Source organism: Athene cunicularia (assembly GCF_003259725.1).
Source record: "Athene cunicularia isolate RWA chromosome 12 unlocalized genomic scaffold, athCun1 chr12_part1, whole genome shotgun sequence".
NCBI classification, from domain to species: domain Eukaryota; kingdom Metazoa; phylum Chordata; class Aves; order Strigiformes; family Strigidae; genus Athene; species Athene cunicularia.
The window spans coordinates 16,156,848-16,174,254 of NW_020799116.1; the positions used below are offsets into that span (position 1 = coordinate 16,156,848).

Here is a 17,407-nt window from a genome sequence, read left to right on the forward strand (position 1 = left end):
AAAAAAAGGGGGGGGGGTTTGAGGGGAGGGTAAAAAACTGTGGTAGGCATTTGCTATCTCAAGTTGTCATTGCCCACTGACTGTATTTAAAATGCTGTTCCGAAGCAGAAACAAGCTGTACTGAAGCAAGGGGGAGTTTCTGTAGATTGCTATGAATGAGTACACTTTTTTTGTTGTACTGTGCCTCTTATTGTTGGTTCTAATGAAGAAATGAGAATATATATTTGGATCTGCAATCTTACGTTGAGTTTGCACCATTTGAACTGTTTTTTTAATCTTGTGTTACTTATTGCTATAGTATTAGTCTTAGCCCAATCTTAAGCACCCCAGAGGCATAAAATGCACTCCTTGCCCGTCTCTTTCAGTTTTCCTGAGATACCTTGTATTTTATGAAACAGATACCAAATGAAAAAAATGGAAAATAGAGGAAGAAAATAATAACAAGCATTTGTTTCTGTAAAACTAATAGCAAGTTTTAATGATCTAAATACAGATTTAACATTGTTAGAACTACTTTTGAATCAGTTCAAAACCATGCCAATATAAAATTTCAGGTTGCAGTTAAAAAAAATAACTGGTAATAGTGAAGTCTTCAAGAATTGTTTTTAATTGCCTTTTAGTTATGTATTCAGGATATCATCTCAAATTTAATTATACTTTTCCTTCATCCACCACCTTCTTTTTCAAATCTGTTAAATTGCCTCATTCCTGTCCAACTTGCACTACATAAAAGCAGTTTTAGTAGCATGACCAAATCTGATTGTGAAGGCAGTAAAAATGGTCCTGCTTAAAGTAAAAATGCTGGTTTAGCTACTGGCCTGCTATAAGACAAGCTATATGGTTTGTTCATGACACAGTAAATAATGACCTAAACAAAAGCATTTTACATGGATTTTGGAATTTTAAGAGAAGTGTGACTGTTGTGTGGTAAACTGTATTTGTTGGCTTAAACACATTGTCTTCAGCTGAAATCCCATGCTGTAAGTCTTCACAGTTTTGACTATAACAAAATCAATTTGCTAGTTCTACCATTGATGATGTTGTATATGCATTAATTTTAGATGGCTTTGCAGTTTTTTTCTTATGAAGATTTTTGATTATCCAAAGGGAACTCTTTCTGCTAACATATCAAACATCTTAGCATAGCACATTTAGTCTTGCTTGCTTTTGATTATTTTCTTTTTACCATGTTGATCATTCTGGAAGCCGAGCAAGATGTAGATTATCATACTGAATAATAATTGCAGTTACCAGGAGATGTCAGGGTTGCTCAAAGATAATGTTTATTCACGTCCACTTTATGCAAATATAGTATTTCTATACATTCGCAATTCATTTGAAAGGAAAAGTGGTAAAGGCAGTGTGTGGATTTCTGTAATGGCATGGACACAGACCTGTGGAAGAATGCGGTGGGAAATGGTCCTCAGAATATTCCCATCTCCCCTTCCAAGGGAAAATGTACTTATAGTATTTCAGTGTACCCCAGTGCTTTAATTATAGTTAATCAGTCATTTTAAATGTCTTTGAGATACTTCAAATTATAAGTGCCTTTGTTGGACACCATAGAAGGGGTGGGGGGTGGGAATCAGGACTTGGCCCTTCTGTAAATTCCTGAGGAAAATAATAATCTACAAAACAACTACAGGCTCCTTTTGATTACTTAAGTGTAAAGCTCATCTTTTATTCTACTTTATTCATGTTTCAAAAATTCTGGAAGGTAGTAACCACATGAGGAAGGAGTCTGCATACAATAATATTGAAGACTATTACCTTCTTCAGCTTTTAAAACAAGAATTACTATTGGTATTAGTCTTCATTAAGAGCAGCTATTCTGTAATATCTGACTGAATAATAGTGGCAACAATTTTTTTTTACACTCATCTCTCCAGACTTTATAACAGCATTCATTCTTATTGGACATGGTGCTTATTAATTTTCTGGTCTTTTACAGGTTGGTCCTCCGCAGTTTGTTACAGCCACAACTACAGTAACACCTTCAATCCTCTTGTCTCCTAGTGTTTTTCAGCAATCAGCTACAAAAGCTACTGAAGTGGAGAATAAAGCAAATTCTTCTTCACCTTTAACACTTGGAACAACTGAAATTCAGACTATACCTCCTACTGTTCTCAGTAGGTCTCAGCTTCAAGAAGCACTGATACATCTAATAAAGGTCCTGTCTTTACAGAGTTCAATTCCTGAGGGATGGGGTTCCAAGTACAGTAGCCAGTACTGAGAAATTCTGTACCCCTGTAACTCTTTTTTCCCTGAGACAGTACAAAAGTTGTTCCTTTCTGGTGGAAGGGGTAGGTTACTTCACACTGCACACATAGTATGGCACAGCTTGCTCCTTCTGGTTGCAAGATGGAGGACTCGGGACAGAGCTGTACATCAGATGTGTCCTGTCACATCCATATGACTTTGTGGACAAGTGAGGAAAAACTTGCACTAGTAGAAACCCTGGTGTGGGGATGGGGGGATTGGTTTTGTGTCTTTGTAAGTGTGCCTGCTTTCACAAGGAAAGCTTTCCTGTTTCCAGTTCCCTAGAGCTGTTCCTGATCTTTAAACAAAGTATGTGACTTTGAAATGGAAATTGCAAAGTTCTGGTTCTGCTGTTTCTAGGGACTAAGAAGTTTAGTTAAATCTGTGACATTGGGAGTGGCCATACATTGAGATAATTTTGACCTCTACTGTCGTAGAGTTGTCATGAATGACAAACTGTTCTTTGTTAATCAGGATTCTTTTGCCCCCTCCGTGCTGATGTTAGAGTTTACACCCAAAATGCAAGTCTAAAATTTTAAAAACAATATCTTCTCAGTGATAAAGTTGTTAGGACCAAAAAGGGTCACTCCCAGATCCCATCATTAGCTAGGTTGCCTGATTTATATGTGTTGTTACTTTTTGCGTAACCTTTTTGTGTATTGGTGTGTATGTTTGGGGGTTTTTTTTCTCTTTCAAGATTTAAACTAGCCTACTTGTAAATCTTGCAACTGAGCTCAACTGCCAGAAGTCTTATTTTCATTAGAAACATAGGGCACTGATTCTCATCGAGTAGTCTCAAGAACGTCTTTGTGGTGACTTTAGAGAGCTGCCTGGAATATTTGTCGCCAGTTTTCTCTTTCTCTAGAGAGAGAGAGCTGAATGAAGGCCATGGTACGCATACCCTGCAGCATGGGAGTGCTTGCGCGGCACTCCAAGCAGGATACCAAATTTGCTGTGCAGATCTTGTAAAGAGAGTATTATATCTTCAAGCTAGCTCAAGAGATACCAGTTTTGTAAACTTGGCATTTGAAGGAATTAGACTCAAGAAATATTTCTAAATACTGTCCACTGATTAAACTGATTCACTTCTCAGTCATGCTTTGACATGAGAATTCTTGTATAACACACTACAATCCCTTTCAGGCTGGTCTGACAAACAAAAATAACATTACTTCTGACACTCATGCAGACTTGATTTGGGAGCTTGTACACAGGATGGAATTTTCTGTGTCTAAGACTAAGATTTAGACTCTGGAGTGAAGTGAAATTATGCATCCGGGGCTGACCTAGTGACCCCTGTTTTGGTTGTTTGAGCAGTGTGCTTAGTGATCTCTAGCTCTTACCAGCTTCATGGTTCAAAGTCTGCATGTTGTCTGAAAGCATTGCCTTTTGTACAAGTGCGCAGCTAGTTCCCTTAACTCTCAGATAGCTAGCACTATAAGGAATCCTTACGCACAACTTCAATGGCATTAAATTAAAGGGGGTTTGCATCTTTTTGCTAATGTTTCTAATGTGTTGTTTGTTTTTTTTCATGCAGAACGATTCACGTTTTCTCAGCACTATTCATGAAGTCTACTTGCAAGTCCTAACCAAGAATACAGACAACATTAAGCTATAATTGAAGCTAAATCTACTTAAAATATATCAGTTTTAAAAACAATTATGCCTCATCTATAAAACTAATATTTTTGTAAAAGAATATTTAGTTTTCAATGTCTTGAATATGAACCTGTGAGGAAAGACTATTCCTTAAATACTTATGAAAGTAATGTTCTCAGAAGTGATCTAGGTTTTCACTGTGATCATCACCAGCAAACCTTTGATTTTATTGGGGAGGGGACTTAAGTTGCATTTGAGCTCTCATTAGCATTAAGTGAATGTGCAAATGTTTGCTCTGGCTGTCATTCCTAGCTGTATTCACTGTTCAAGGGTTACAGACTCAATACTATTTAAACCAGCAATTACATAGTACAGTACACTACACCACAACAGAACAAAATTCAGTTGTGGGAACCTAATTCCAGTTTGAAGGACTGATGAAAAAGAGAGCAAAATGCCTTGTGATTAAATCGGTGGGTGTGGGCAAAGAATGAATCTGGACGTCAGGCAGGCCTTTGGAGCTGAATCTTTAACAAAGGGTTTAAAAATGTGATTTACTCAATACATTGACAGCATCTAGCTAATGCACACAAATTTATCTCTTAAATATTCCATTAATCTTACTTGCTTCTACATCACTGACATTAAACAGGTATCCAAGTGAGTAAGGCCATTTTCTCTAGAATGGCAAGATTTGAAATATGCAAAATCCTCAGTGATTGTAATGGGCTTTTTAAGCAACAGAGTAGTTCTGTTGCATGTTGAATTTTTCTTGTTTTAAATTTATAGTTAGAAGACCACCACTGGAAGGCACTCTTCCTGTCCAGCAGTGTTAAATATAATTTAAATACTTTGTTTCCCTTTTAGCTTAAGGATGGACCATGTCATTCCTCAGCTGTGTTGGAACTGCAGTGTTGAAAACTATGCAGATGGGCCACAAATGCATGCTTTTCTTCTGTTGGCCTCTCCCCATGTTGGTAGTGCACACTTCATAGTCTGAAGTTTATCTAATCAAAATGCTATCACTTCTTATATGTGATTTAGTAATTCACTAATGTAAGAATTTAACTGGATACTTTTCCATTTGAAATCAGAAAATTTCTAATTCTAGTTTCTTATGCTGCTGTGTTGGTTTACCCATGGCTTGTATTTATTTCTTAAAGGCATGCAAAGGTAATTAATAAGACTTCAGGTCCCAACTTTCTTCAGCAATAGTAGTTTTAAAGGATGCTTTTCCAGTAGAAAAGTTTTGGTTTATTGAGTAAAAAGATAATCTGTAGTGAGCTATGATGCACTGCTTCTTTCTTTTCCCTCAAGCACTATTGAAATATGAAGAAAAAAATTGACTCCGTACAACATATATGTATGTGTATATATCCTAAGGATTAGTTAATGTTGCAGTCAAGGTGCATGGTCATTTCATTGGAAACTCGTAATTGAGCTTTAATTGTGACTTGTTCACAGATTGGTATGTTTTAGATACAACAGATATTTACATTTTTACGTATTTTAGTTTTTTCATAGCTTTTTAGTGGAAAATATATTTTGTTTAGCACTACCTGCCTTCTGAAAAGCTCTTCTCAGTCTTTGAGTTCAGTGTTTCCAGTTAAAATATATAGTGTTTTGTTAGAAAAATGTGCAAGATTCAGGGAAGGATGCTAGTGTCATGCACATTCATCAAGAAATATATTGGCTTTAATGGTAGCATTTGAATTCAGCAATATAAACTCAGCGTTGTTAAGGAAGATAGGAGCTTCCTACATAAATTCTGGAGTTATAATACTGTGTATGTGCATAAACAATGAGACTCAAATTAGATCTAAGATCTTAACTAATATGTTTTGTTGGCTTTTTTAGAAAAAAGTTTCACTAAAAGGGACAAACCAATGAGCAGTTATTCTGAATAAAAATGGGTAATCTAAACCAAACAGAGTTGCTTTTCATCTGGATTTAGCAAAGATGAAGTCTGTAACTTCTCACTTCTTATGAACAGCTTCTGTTTTCTTCAAAGAAAAATTTGATAGAAGTTTCTAAGATAAAAATACTGGAAGCTGTTACTGCATATTTGTACTGTTTGCTAAATACAGTCATATCCAAAGATCTATAGAAATGCTAGGAAGGAGTTGTATTCTGAGTTTTTTCAGTCATATATAGTTGACAAAAGTAATACTGTTCGGAGTAGCAGTGCTGTTATGAGCATTTAACTCTACTCTGTATATCCTTAACTTTGTTTCCAGCTGTCCAGGAACCCCCACAAGTAGTTGGCAGATCCTTACTTTACTCTGGCTTTGTAGTATGTTAGTAACAATACATTATTGGTTTACTTCGGTCCCCCACCTTTCAAAACGAATTGGAAGAGAAACAGTTGAAATCGTAGTTACTAGGCAGGCATTTTTACAACAAGTAAACCTGTTCATCTTTGAACACCTGCTCATGTTTGTTCTGACCTCTCTGTGTAGCAAACAGACCCTGTAACCAACCTAGGTGTCATCCAGTACACCACAGAGATTTATGACAAGTGCCGGAGTAGTGGGTTTAACAGATAAAACTCTAATGAAGGATTGTATTGTAAAACAGCAGCTCAACTACAGTGTAAAATTTGAACTTTTTTTAAAATGCGGACTGTTATTTAACAACTTCTGTTTCCCTGATTATTTTAGCTTTTTGTATAAATCTAAAATTACCAGTTTATCAAAGTGCTTGATTCGTGTTATCCACATGTAAGGATAACTAGTGTGTAGCAAGTTACCATGGGTCATCACGGGAAATTATTGTGACCATTTTCAAGTGATTTTTTTTTTTTTTTTTTTTTAAACTACTGGGATTTTACCTATTCCTATTAGTTCTGAGAATTAAAAGATTATTAGTTTAGACTATACTCTCCAAATTAATTGTATTATCTAAGTGTGTGTTTTGTGGCTAGCCTTAAGTCACTTTAAAAAAGAAAAAACAACAACAACAAAACAACCAAACAAACAAAACCCCAAACTCAAACCTAATCCAGACAGTTTTAAAACCTACAGCTGCTGAATTGTTCAGGAAAATTAAAATTTTTCAGTTCTGTAGTTAGACTTCATCTACTGTCATTTAATAATGCAAAGTTTATATGAAAGGTGCCTAACAGCTATTAACTTAGAAGCAGTATATCTTTCCAAATTAAACAAGATTTACAGAATGACTGAATAAATTTTAAAAGCAAAACAAGTGATTCATCTTGATTTCATATAAAATGTTTAATTCAGTGTATAAATACCAATATAATACTTAAATTCTTGCTGCTGGATGTATCTCATTTTTGCTTGCATTTCTAATTGCTTCATTTTGGTATATTTCTGAAACCCATTATGCCATATGTAGTCACTGATATAATTTCTGAAATATTTTTGAAAGCAAACTTTAATTTGGGACTTCTTGTTTTTAAAAGTATTCTAAACAAATCAGCCACCTTTTTGCCAGGTATTTGGGTTGCTTTGTACAGCATATCTTAACAGGAGGAATGTGTGCAATATATATCACCTCAGTTTTGTCTGGCAATGTTACAAAAATGTTAAGATGCAATATCTTCCTTTCACTTCAAGTTGGAAAAATTACAGTATCTCTGATTTGGTGGTGTATTTATTTTTATCTATTCAGTGTAAGGGCATATGGTTAGTTAGGGGTTTTTTTATGTACATTATGTGCTTTTAGTAATTTCTGAGTATTGTCACTTTTGTGGATGCACCAGTTGTACCCATTTGCATGTTCTTTCAATATGAAGACCATGGGGAAGGGGCGCTTCAGAAAAGACTTCTGGAAACCAGAATGAGATAGTTCTAAGTCAATAAATGTAGATACTGCATCATTAACGTTTTTGGTATGGTATGGATTTTATAGCACCTATGTATGTTTGCAGTTATTAAGTTATTGCATAAATGTTTAAGAATGAGCATTTTTTCATCCAAAATTTTGTATGTTTGCAAATATATTTTTGTAATAAAACTTCAAAACAAATGTTCAGCACCTCCTAAAATCTTCCAATGTTTCCTTTTATTTCTAGAGCTCTAGTAGCCTGTTAAAAGGGTAAGTGCAGGTTTTATTTAGGGTTAATATTCTCCAGAGAAGAAACTCAAACTCTTTATTTCATACTGGGAACAAAAGCAAATTGCATTTGTTCACTAAAGAAAATGCAGCATGCTTGCTTGAAGGACAGTAGAGAATAACATCTGTCATTTGCTACAGCCTCTGGCTATCCTCTATTGCTGTAAGCAGGCTTGCGTTTTGAATTTGATAAACAGACCTATTTTCTTTCACATTAACAAATGCAGCTGCAAGTTTGTCTTATAAGTACAGCTGTAACTGATTTTAGTGCCTATCCTTATCACTCTCATTTTTATGATATCCCCTTTCATCCATCTAGACATGGCATGATACTCAAGCCAGAGTTGGTCTTTGGTCAGACATTGGAAATTGCAGTTGGCGTCTTACTATATCTGATTGGCATGAGGTTTTGTTTAATTTCAAGATCTGTTCCAACAGAACTTCTGCTATGGTTTTCCTTCTCGTCGGCTTGCCTATTTTACTTTGTGAAATTTGGATCAATCATGATACCATAGTCCCTTAATCTTGGCTAGATTCTTGCTCCCATTCTAACTACCCGTAAGAGTTAAAGATTACAAGGCATACCAATGGCAGGAGAGGCCACTGAAGAATGGTGTTTGCTGCTCTAGTTGTTAACACTGAACTGGCTCCTGTACTATATAATAAAGCAGATTCTAATAGAAGACTACTGTGCAAAACAGGTACAGAAGTCATGGATTTACTGTAAGATAATTGACAACAGGTGGAAGAGGCTAAGACCTAGAATCTAATTTCTGTTAGATATGTTACCTGTTTGGTCAATACTGAGGAAGTATTTTTTTCATTGTTGATGCTGTTAACTGTTTTGTCTTCTCTGGTTCCACATATTTTTAGTTAGTGTTATTCCTATAAAGTGCTCTCTTTAGATTTGGAAATAAGATAATACTTCTGACTTATGTGTAGCTGCAGCTAAACCAGGCACTGTACAAAAAATTTATGCAGACCAAAATCTTTTTGGCCTTTTCTTTCACTAGTGTGTGTTCTACAGCTGTGTTTTCTGAGAGTGCATGAGAACATAGTCAATCCCTACTACAGTGGTGATGCAACACTAGATAGAATTGAGTAGTAAGCATTAGGCTTCCTAAAACCCATCTACTAAAGTTCAAATTTTATTTGCAGGCTTGCAGAATGAAATAATACAGCTGGCTTTTTAGGCAAAGTTATAGCTCGTGTTCATGGGCCAAATTAATTGAAGTCAGTGGACTCATGTATTTGGTAAGGATTTAGCTATACTTCATTCTCAGTACACGAGATACTGGAGCGGTTATCATTAGTATAGTGATAAGAAACCTGTCATTCATATAACTTCATCATTTATGATCAGGATGCGGTCAAATCAGTAAATACCATCCGTAGTATAGCTGAGGTAAATTTCTGAGTTTAGTGACCTAATATGAAATTCAAATATTAGAAATTATAATGTATGTTAAACAATTTTGGAAGTTAAACAATTTCAGTGCCCAGTAGTGGATTTTTTTTCTTGGATCTTCACACAATTTCAGGTGTGAATCAGCTTTTTTTTTCTCTGTTACAGATTTTACAATTAAGGGATTTACTTTTAAACTGACCTACTAATTTAGGAAAGTTAAACTTTGGTGATAGGCCAAAGTAACTGTAACTGAAATCTGGCTCTTGTCAGTTATGCAACAATTTTTCATGTCCTCTTAGAATCATTCTTCATATGAGACTCCTACTTAGGTTCAAAAGCATTGTCAAAAGAGGTCAGTGAAGAGAGAATATTTTTATCAGTTGCTGCATTTTTGAAAGAGCACTTGCAATAAAATGGAAGGAAAAGGACCAGTAAATAGAATATTACTGAGAAGTGAACAAGGGAAGAAATAGCAAAAGAATGTAAGTAAATGTGAAAGGGAATATTGTAGAGAGACAAGTATGGCTTGTGAAGGTATTTCCTGAAGCATGAAAGAAATTAAATTTCAGGTTTGTTTCTCTAATGCTCTAATGTCGTCTTCAGGTATTCCCAAAGCTCAAATGCAGTTTGCCTGTAAGAATCCAGAATATTTCAGGGTGTGTTCAAACCCAGACTGGTTAGGCATGATTTCCCTGCTCTAGAGGTAGCAAAACATAATTTGCCAGGTCTGCTACGGGGTTTTTTAACCTCCAGTTATGAAGCAGCATAATGGAGCTGGCTGATTGATAGCAGTACCTAATTTTTAACTTTGCTTGATGGCCTCGCATTACAGCTTAAAATCTGTTACACAGAACAAGACTGCTCATACCTAGTTGCCCTTTATTTTAAAATAATTAAATACCTTTCATTTTAAGAAGACCTTAAAAGTATTTCTACCATAATCCATTCTTTCAAATTCAAGAAGCTCCATTTTACAAATTGACTTTGGGAAATACAGCCACAAAAGAATAAGCTTTCTTTATGTGCTGGCTGAAATAAAAGCGCTTGGCCTGCGGCCTTACTTAGAAACATGCAGGTATGTGATGTAAATGCACAAGTCGTCTTTCTTTTCTCCTCAAAAATGTCAAGAAACTTTAAGAGTATCTACAGAGTAAAGCTCTGCAAAACTATGGTCTCAATGTAGAGAGCATATGGCTTCCACCTCCTTTACTTCTTCTGGTTCATAAGAGGGATAGGAAAGACTCAGCAGGTTATTCATCTGACTTTCTCATGTAGACTTGAGATTTATGGATAATCCTAAATGCCTTTTCTCATTTACTTTTTAAGCATCAAATAAATTAGCTTATGTTCTCTGGGGGGTCACAGTTCTCCCATGTAACAAAACTGCTGTAAAGGAAGCTTCTGCTGTCTTAACACAAGAATTGGGTGAAATTAAAGCCTACAGGATTCAGATGGGTACAGAATCTCTTGTGGTTTACAGCGAGCCCTGCTCCTGATGATTCGAGATGGAAGACACAGGGCACCCATTATAAAGAGAGATCTCTGCTTTTCAGTGATTGAATAGGAAAATCCTGCCACAACAGATGCCCTTACAGAAAATCCAAAGGCTTGTTTAAAAACACATGGCAGTACTTCTAATAAGGGGTTCAAAATAAACAGAAATCAATACTCTGCAGAAATGAGAATAGCTGTCTGAAGGGAACTGCTAAGATAAAAGATGTAGACTGTGTACTACATAGTGACTGAGCGTGGGCCTGTGATGTAGCTCTATCTTCATTTTGGATTTAAAAAAAGCACCTGATCTTACTACTACATTAATACCTGCTCCCATGCAGTATGTATCATTATTTCTTGCAATTCTTGATGTTCTGTTGCACAGAAATCAGAGATTTTTGCATGTTAAAAATTTGATTTAGGTGATAATTTAATTATTGAAGACTAGATGAACAATCTGTTCCATGTCTAACTGAAATCACTGTATTTTTGCACATGTGGAGGGATATGCTGGTGATGCATAATGGTCTGCATAATTAGAGAACACTTTGGCATGAATCCATCTCATCCATTCTTGAACAGTTCCCTTCTTGAAGGGCTTCTAATGCAGATGTTCTTTCAAAGGGCAGGAATAGTCAAAGACTTTTCTGTCATAGAGGGCAAGCTGAAGAAAATTTCTTTCGGTTTCTTTCTTTCTGTATGCATTACAGCACAAATCTTGCTTTATTTGGTCATTACAGCTGTCTCTCCTACCTTCTTTCTAAATTTACACAACCTATGAAAGCACTGCAGTTTGAGGGATTTCTCTTAGCACGTTATTGATTATAACTTTATTCTTTTACCAAATTCAGTTATTTGAATACAATATTCATTTAAACAGAGTCTAAAGTGACTAATAACTTCCCAGCTTGTTTGAAGAGTAAGGGTTATGGAAGCTGGATTATTAAGAATCAAATAGAGAAAGCAAACATTCTGAAATGACTGTGGAACTTTTATGTATTCAGTAGGTCTTTCAAGCATAGATGCAGGCAAATGCCTCAAATTCCTACTACGTAAGTATTTCATATTTATGATAACAGATAAAGAAATTGCAACAAGTGAAAAATTCAGTTTGTATATTTACCAAAAAATATGTAAATAATACTAATATTAGCAACTGGCTAAACTAATCCAAATGCCCTCAAATATTGCTGTATTAGCATTATGAACTTCAAAGCAACAAAATTACAATATTTAAATTGCTTATCAGAAATACTTCCCTAAATATCATCAAACAGCAGAGCAATTACCAAAACCAGCCACAGTGAATCCCTTTTAACTGTGTAAGACATGCAATGATTTGGGGTTTCTCTGATAGGTTACATGTTGGAGATAAAAGAAGTCTCTTTGTGTAAAACTTGTCTCAAATTATTTGGCCTATTTGGTTTAATCTGCACATTTTTATGTATTATAAAATTGACATCATATTTTGGAAGCTTTGAAAATTTTGGGTTGTTTTCCAGTCTTTTTGCACTAAATGACATTTTATTTAGAGGCAATACAAAAATTACTATGGTTTTAAAATTATTTTTATCCAACATTTGGCTGCCTGTAAGCTAAAAAATTGTCTGTTTTGTTATGAAATTTTCCATAAACATTTTTCCTCTTGCAGATTACTTTCAGCTGTATTTGAGAAGGTTATAGTTGAGATTAACTGTGGATATCTTCTGCATGTGTGTATCTTTGTCTTGTATCTTATGGACTTCAAAGGTGAATTGATTTCCCTGTCTGGATATTTCTGGATTAGGTGCTGCATTTTCCAGGTTGCTGGTTATAGCTGATTGTAGCCTTTGTAGCAGAGGCAACTGCTGTTCTATGGAAACGAAAGGATGTTTAAAGTGTTTTTCATGCTCCAATGGGAACTGCAGAGCTGATCATTATTTCACAGCCTGCTGAATATTTTTTTCACAGGATGTTTACTTGAGTGTGCACTTGTGCTTAACTAAAACCACTTGCTGACAAAAGAACAGAATTTATTTTGAGTAAATTATGACAGTATGGACTGAATCTCTGGAAACATTGCAGAACCAGATTTGGTCTGAGAATGTATTGCATTCTCATGCACCAGACTACAATAATTGGAATTCCATTGCATAACTTATTTTTAAGGTACCCTAGAAATGAAATTAAATCCTCTATTCTATATGGAGATGTTCCGGACTAGCAAGGTTACAACCCGTGCCAGCAATGATTGGCAGATTGCAGTTCAGTTTGGAATCTGTACAGTGCTTAAACTGTAATTGCACAGGCTCCTCTCATGCCTCTACTCATTTTATTTACTCACTGTTGTTTGGATTTTATAGGTGATGAGCTACTTAACTACTCAGTGTTCTTACTAGACCTTTATTTTCGAATTAATTTTGACAACAGTTTTTAAGGCAACACTGGACACATAGCCCCATGATAGCTAAATGACCTGAATTTCAGCAGTGTGGCAGTGCATGCAGCCCCTGCTTTGGTAAACAGGGTTGCATGTACTTCTGTCAGCAATGCATTTTTGCAGTATCTCAGCAAATGACAGCCATAGCTCAGCTTCCATGCTTCTACTGCACATAATGTACTGACTGTGAAATGTGTGGAGCAGAGGGTGGAAAAAGCCAGTTGTCCTGTGTATGTATTTAAGAAGCTGTCTAGTCCAGTAGTTAATACTGAAGCTAACAAGATGTGATTGTATATACTGAGGCAAGACTGTTCATACATTTTGCATCCTTGTTTTAATCATACTGTATATGGTTTCAGAGGCAAATGCCAAGAACGTGGAAGAAAAGTTGGCTGTTGTACACAACATATACCATGACTTTAGCTATTGCTTTACAGTCCATCACACTTGGTCAAAGCTGCAGAAATAATACGCTACTTCAGTAGATCAAAGTGGAGGCACTGACACAAGGTGGAATTTCATCCTGTGTATGCTTGAGCTGCTGGTTTAACAACACAATACCATAAATAAGCACTCAGTGATGCAGCATGAGGATTCAGGGGAAGGAGGGTGAGTTGCAGGCAGTAATCTCCCAATGACATTATCTAAGCTAAGTCTATCTTAGTCTTTCTACCATCCAGATAACAATGGAGGAAACAAAGTAAGTTGTGAGCCATAGTAATACTGGTCTTATCCAGATCATCCCCCTTATTTTCTTACAGGAGGGAAAAACAAAGCACCATATGTCCACCCTGAGAAAGCAGTTGGTAAGATTGCTGTTGCTACAATACACTTGGGAGACGGTTTGTCAGGAAGCCATCCTTACAATGAAGATTCAAGAGCACATCTTCACTGTAATCATTGACACCTGATCACAGACCTTACTCTTTGGCCAAAGAATGAAATCAGCCTGGACCGATAAAACCAAAACTAAGGCTATGATCTATTCAGTGTATATTTAAAAGAACTGTGAGGGAAAACAAAGAATGTTGAGTAAGGAGCCAGGAGTGACCAAACTCTATTTTAGTTGGCTGTTACCTCATTTTGACACTACCAAAGATGTGTGCAGAGAGAAACAGTAACTGCCTGGCAATGCTTACATATTAAACACACTGTATATACAAAAAACATGGAGTAAATTAATCTATTAGAAGCAAAACTGTAGTGTAGAATTTACTTGATTGTTTTCATGATACCTACTTCCATTATGATATTTTTCTGCTGTGTTTATAGATACTCCTAGCTATCCAGAAAGGTGAAGTACACATCTCAAAAATAAGCTTTTTGTTTCCTGATGCAAACATGTTTTGGAAATTTTTGGTAACTTACTGTCTGCGGCTGAAATCGGATGGGTCTACAACCATGTTTTCTTAATGCTTCATCATTCAACACTAAATACTGTGAAGTTTGGTATCATAGCCGTTATTTCACTTACGCTTGACCTTATTTGAAGAATTTACTTTATGCACCTTTTCTAAACCACAGATTAGGGTAGACTAAGTTATCCTGCCTAACCTTGCTCAACTGATATGAAGTTATCCATGTCACTGAAATGATGGTTGAGCCAGATGTCAACATCTGGTTAAAGAACAGTGTTTAAACAGCAGGGTGATAGAAAAATTGCCGTTCACTTCCCTAGCACAGCCAGTATTTAACAACTGCTCTTACTAATTAAGTACAGAGCAGAGCTCAAGCTAATAAATGCTGCTGTGCTAATAACATGGTTCTGTCACTTCATCTACATCAGCAGGTAGGAGATTCTAGTATAGCAGGTTTATAGAGCACATAAGACAGTGCTAAAGACTCAACATCTGCACTATAGATGTGTTTTTTTGAACTCTTCTCCAGACTACTTCTTGTCTGTCCTGTTGGACCGAATACTCATTCATGGTGGGGATGTATTAGCTGCTTTCTCAGAGTGAATCTTCTGTTTCATCTTTATTTGAAAGGAATACCGTTCATGAGCTCTGAGACTGCTCTGCAGTATGCAGAGTAAGCAGTGATGATTAGGAGATTTGATCCAGGATGGTACTTCTGGCTCATGCTACTTTAGACTTACCTTCTGACCATATGGCTACAGGCAGAATCAAGTGTGGTGTTGCCTTGAGAAGGGCTAAGAGGTGATACAAGGTAGTGAGACAAGGATAAAGGGAAGGACAAAGGAGAAGAGGGAAAGTTGTGTAACGTGCTCAGAGAGGCTGGTAACCCTCACTCTACAAGATTAGACTGATTTTTAGGCCTATCTGAGGCTATGGAATAGCCAGATTCCTAGCAAGCTACTTGCTGGTATATAGCATATATAGGGTTCAGTTAAGGATCTCTTACAGAGAACTTAAGGTTTGAATTTACTATTATTTCTCCAATAGTTAAGTTTTATGACTGAAAATCTGAAAAGGAGCCCTAAATCAGTAATTCTCTTGTAGGTGCTACTTTGTAACTCTTGAGATCTTTCACAGATCCCTATTGACCACATTCCTTTGGGCACCATAGCTCCAGAAGGACAAAAGAAGTCTGTGTATTGTTGAACCAAAGTGGATTTCAACAGGAATATTGTGGAGAAATTGCTACTATGAATGGCTGTTGATTGCTTCCACCATGCCAGGCAGCACTTTCTCTGTGTCTCCTCAGCTAGGATCTCTTTGCTGTGATTTCCTACACAACTAGCTAATTTCTAGCTATCAAGTATTTTTTAATATCCAAGTTGCTGTTTAGACATAGCATGTTACAGAGTATATGATGTGTCTTTCTGTGCCTTGACAGAGTAGCAGATCTGCACAATGACCCTTGAAGTGCATTAACAACTTCAGTTCTTGGCGTGCTGCTCTAAGGGGGCATTGCTCTGCCATTGGAAGCTCTTGGCATTATAGGCCATGTCTTCAGAGGTCCTAAATTTAAAGCAAGGCTTATGTGATTCTCATCAGGCTCTTCCATATCCCAGTTTCCATCCATATTGCCTTAAAGTGTATTACTGAAATTAAAAGATCTGGGTAACTGGCTATGCAAAAAGAAAATAAAGTAGTTGTCCTACCTATTTATTTTAAAGTAGAATATAGACTGCAGCATAGCAAATGGCAGTTGCAGCAACTAACCTTTGCATAACTAACCTCTCTAAAATGAACTCTGCACTTTGCTACTGTCAAGTTTGGTTCGTTTTTTCCTTCTTCTGGCATATAGCCTATTTTTGGTCTAGTTTTTCTTCTGAGGTTTTTTATTAAAAGGATTTTTGAAAAGACAACGGATGGAGCAGTTTAAGAAAACAGTTAAGCTAAGGGGATGGTGTCTGCTTTCATTTCTTCTAATAAACTGGTTAGTTTATGGAATAAAGTTTTATCTTACCTTGCCAAGTGTTTCACATTTGACTGATCTGCAATTTACCAGGTGAGCATGGATGGATACTCTATAAATACAGGTGCCTGCCTTTGTTTCTGAAACCCAAAGTCTTCAGAGTCTTGAAGACAAAGGTGTCATTTTTTAATGTAAATGGTACACATCACTAATGTCTTCTGAAATCTGATGACGATAGGAGCACTAGTTCACTAGATGTAACAGTTTACATTTAAAACAAATTTTAAAATATATTTGTATTTTTAAATCATGTAATACAGCTTCCAGGACAACCTACCTGTGGACAGCACACTGAAATACAGGGAGAGCGCAGTTCAGGAATACCAGGTTTCATGAGTAAAATGTGGAGGGGGGTTGCTGTTGTTTTTTCTTTTTCAGATTGTGACTTGTAGTGCTGCTCGAGCTTTCTAGAACAAATATGAAATATTTAAGTTGCCTAGTTAAGCCTGTAATGTAGTTTTCAGAATTCCTAGAGAAAATGTATTTCCTGCTTGAGGGCTGGTGAAGTCCATCTTTTATGCAAAAGTCAAATTTCTACATGTCTATTGTGGAAGTACGGATTACTTCTTGAAAGGTCGCGCACAGGGCCCCTCGGCTAGTGTTTCTCCTGCCTGGGTAGCGGAACAAGATTACCGCTAAGGGCAGGTGCTGCAGAGACGTTTGGAGGCACGAAGGGCCTTGAGGTGGAAGCCCGCGGGAGTGGCTTTACCGGACAGGCTCTGGGTGCTGGGGACCGGGCCGGCGGGCCGCCCTCCCTCCTCAGCCCG

General features: G+C 36.6%; 1 protein-coding gene across 2 annotated transcripts in view; it reads left to right on the forward strand.

Moving 5' to 3' along the window:
• Positions 1-7,052, forward strand: part of DCP1A (decapping mRNA 1A) — a 36,112-nt gene extending 29,060 nt beyond the window's left edge. For both annotated transcript variants that reach the window (XM_026857463.1, XM_026857464.1), the window contains 2 exons: positions 1,952-2,170; positions 3,797-7,052. In XM_026857463.1, the coding sequence (XP_026713264.1) occupies positions 1,952-2,170; positions 3,797-3,877 (300 nt within the window). In that variant the 3' untranslated portion in view covers positions 3,878-7,052. The remainder of the gene's footprint in view (positions 1-1,951; positions 2,171-3,796) is intronic.
• The last annotated feature ends 10,355 nt before the right edge of the window (positions 7,053-17,407 follow it).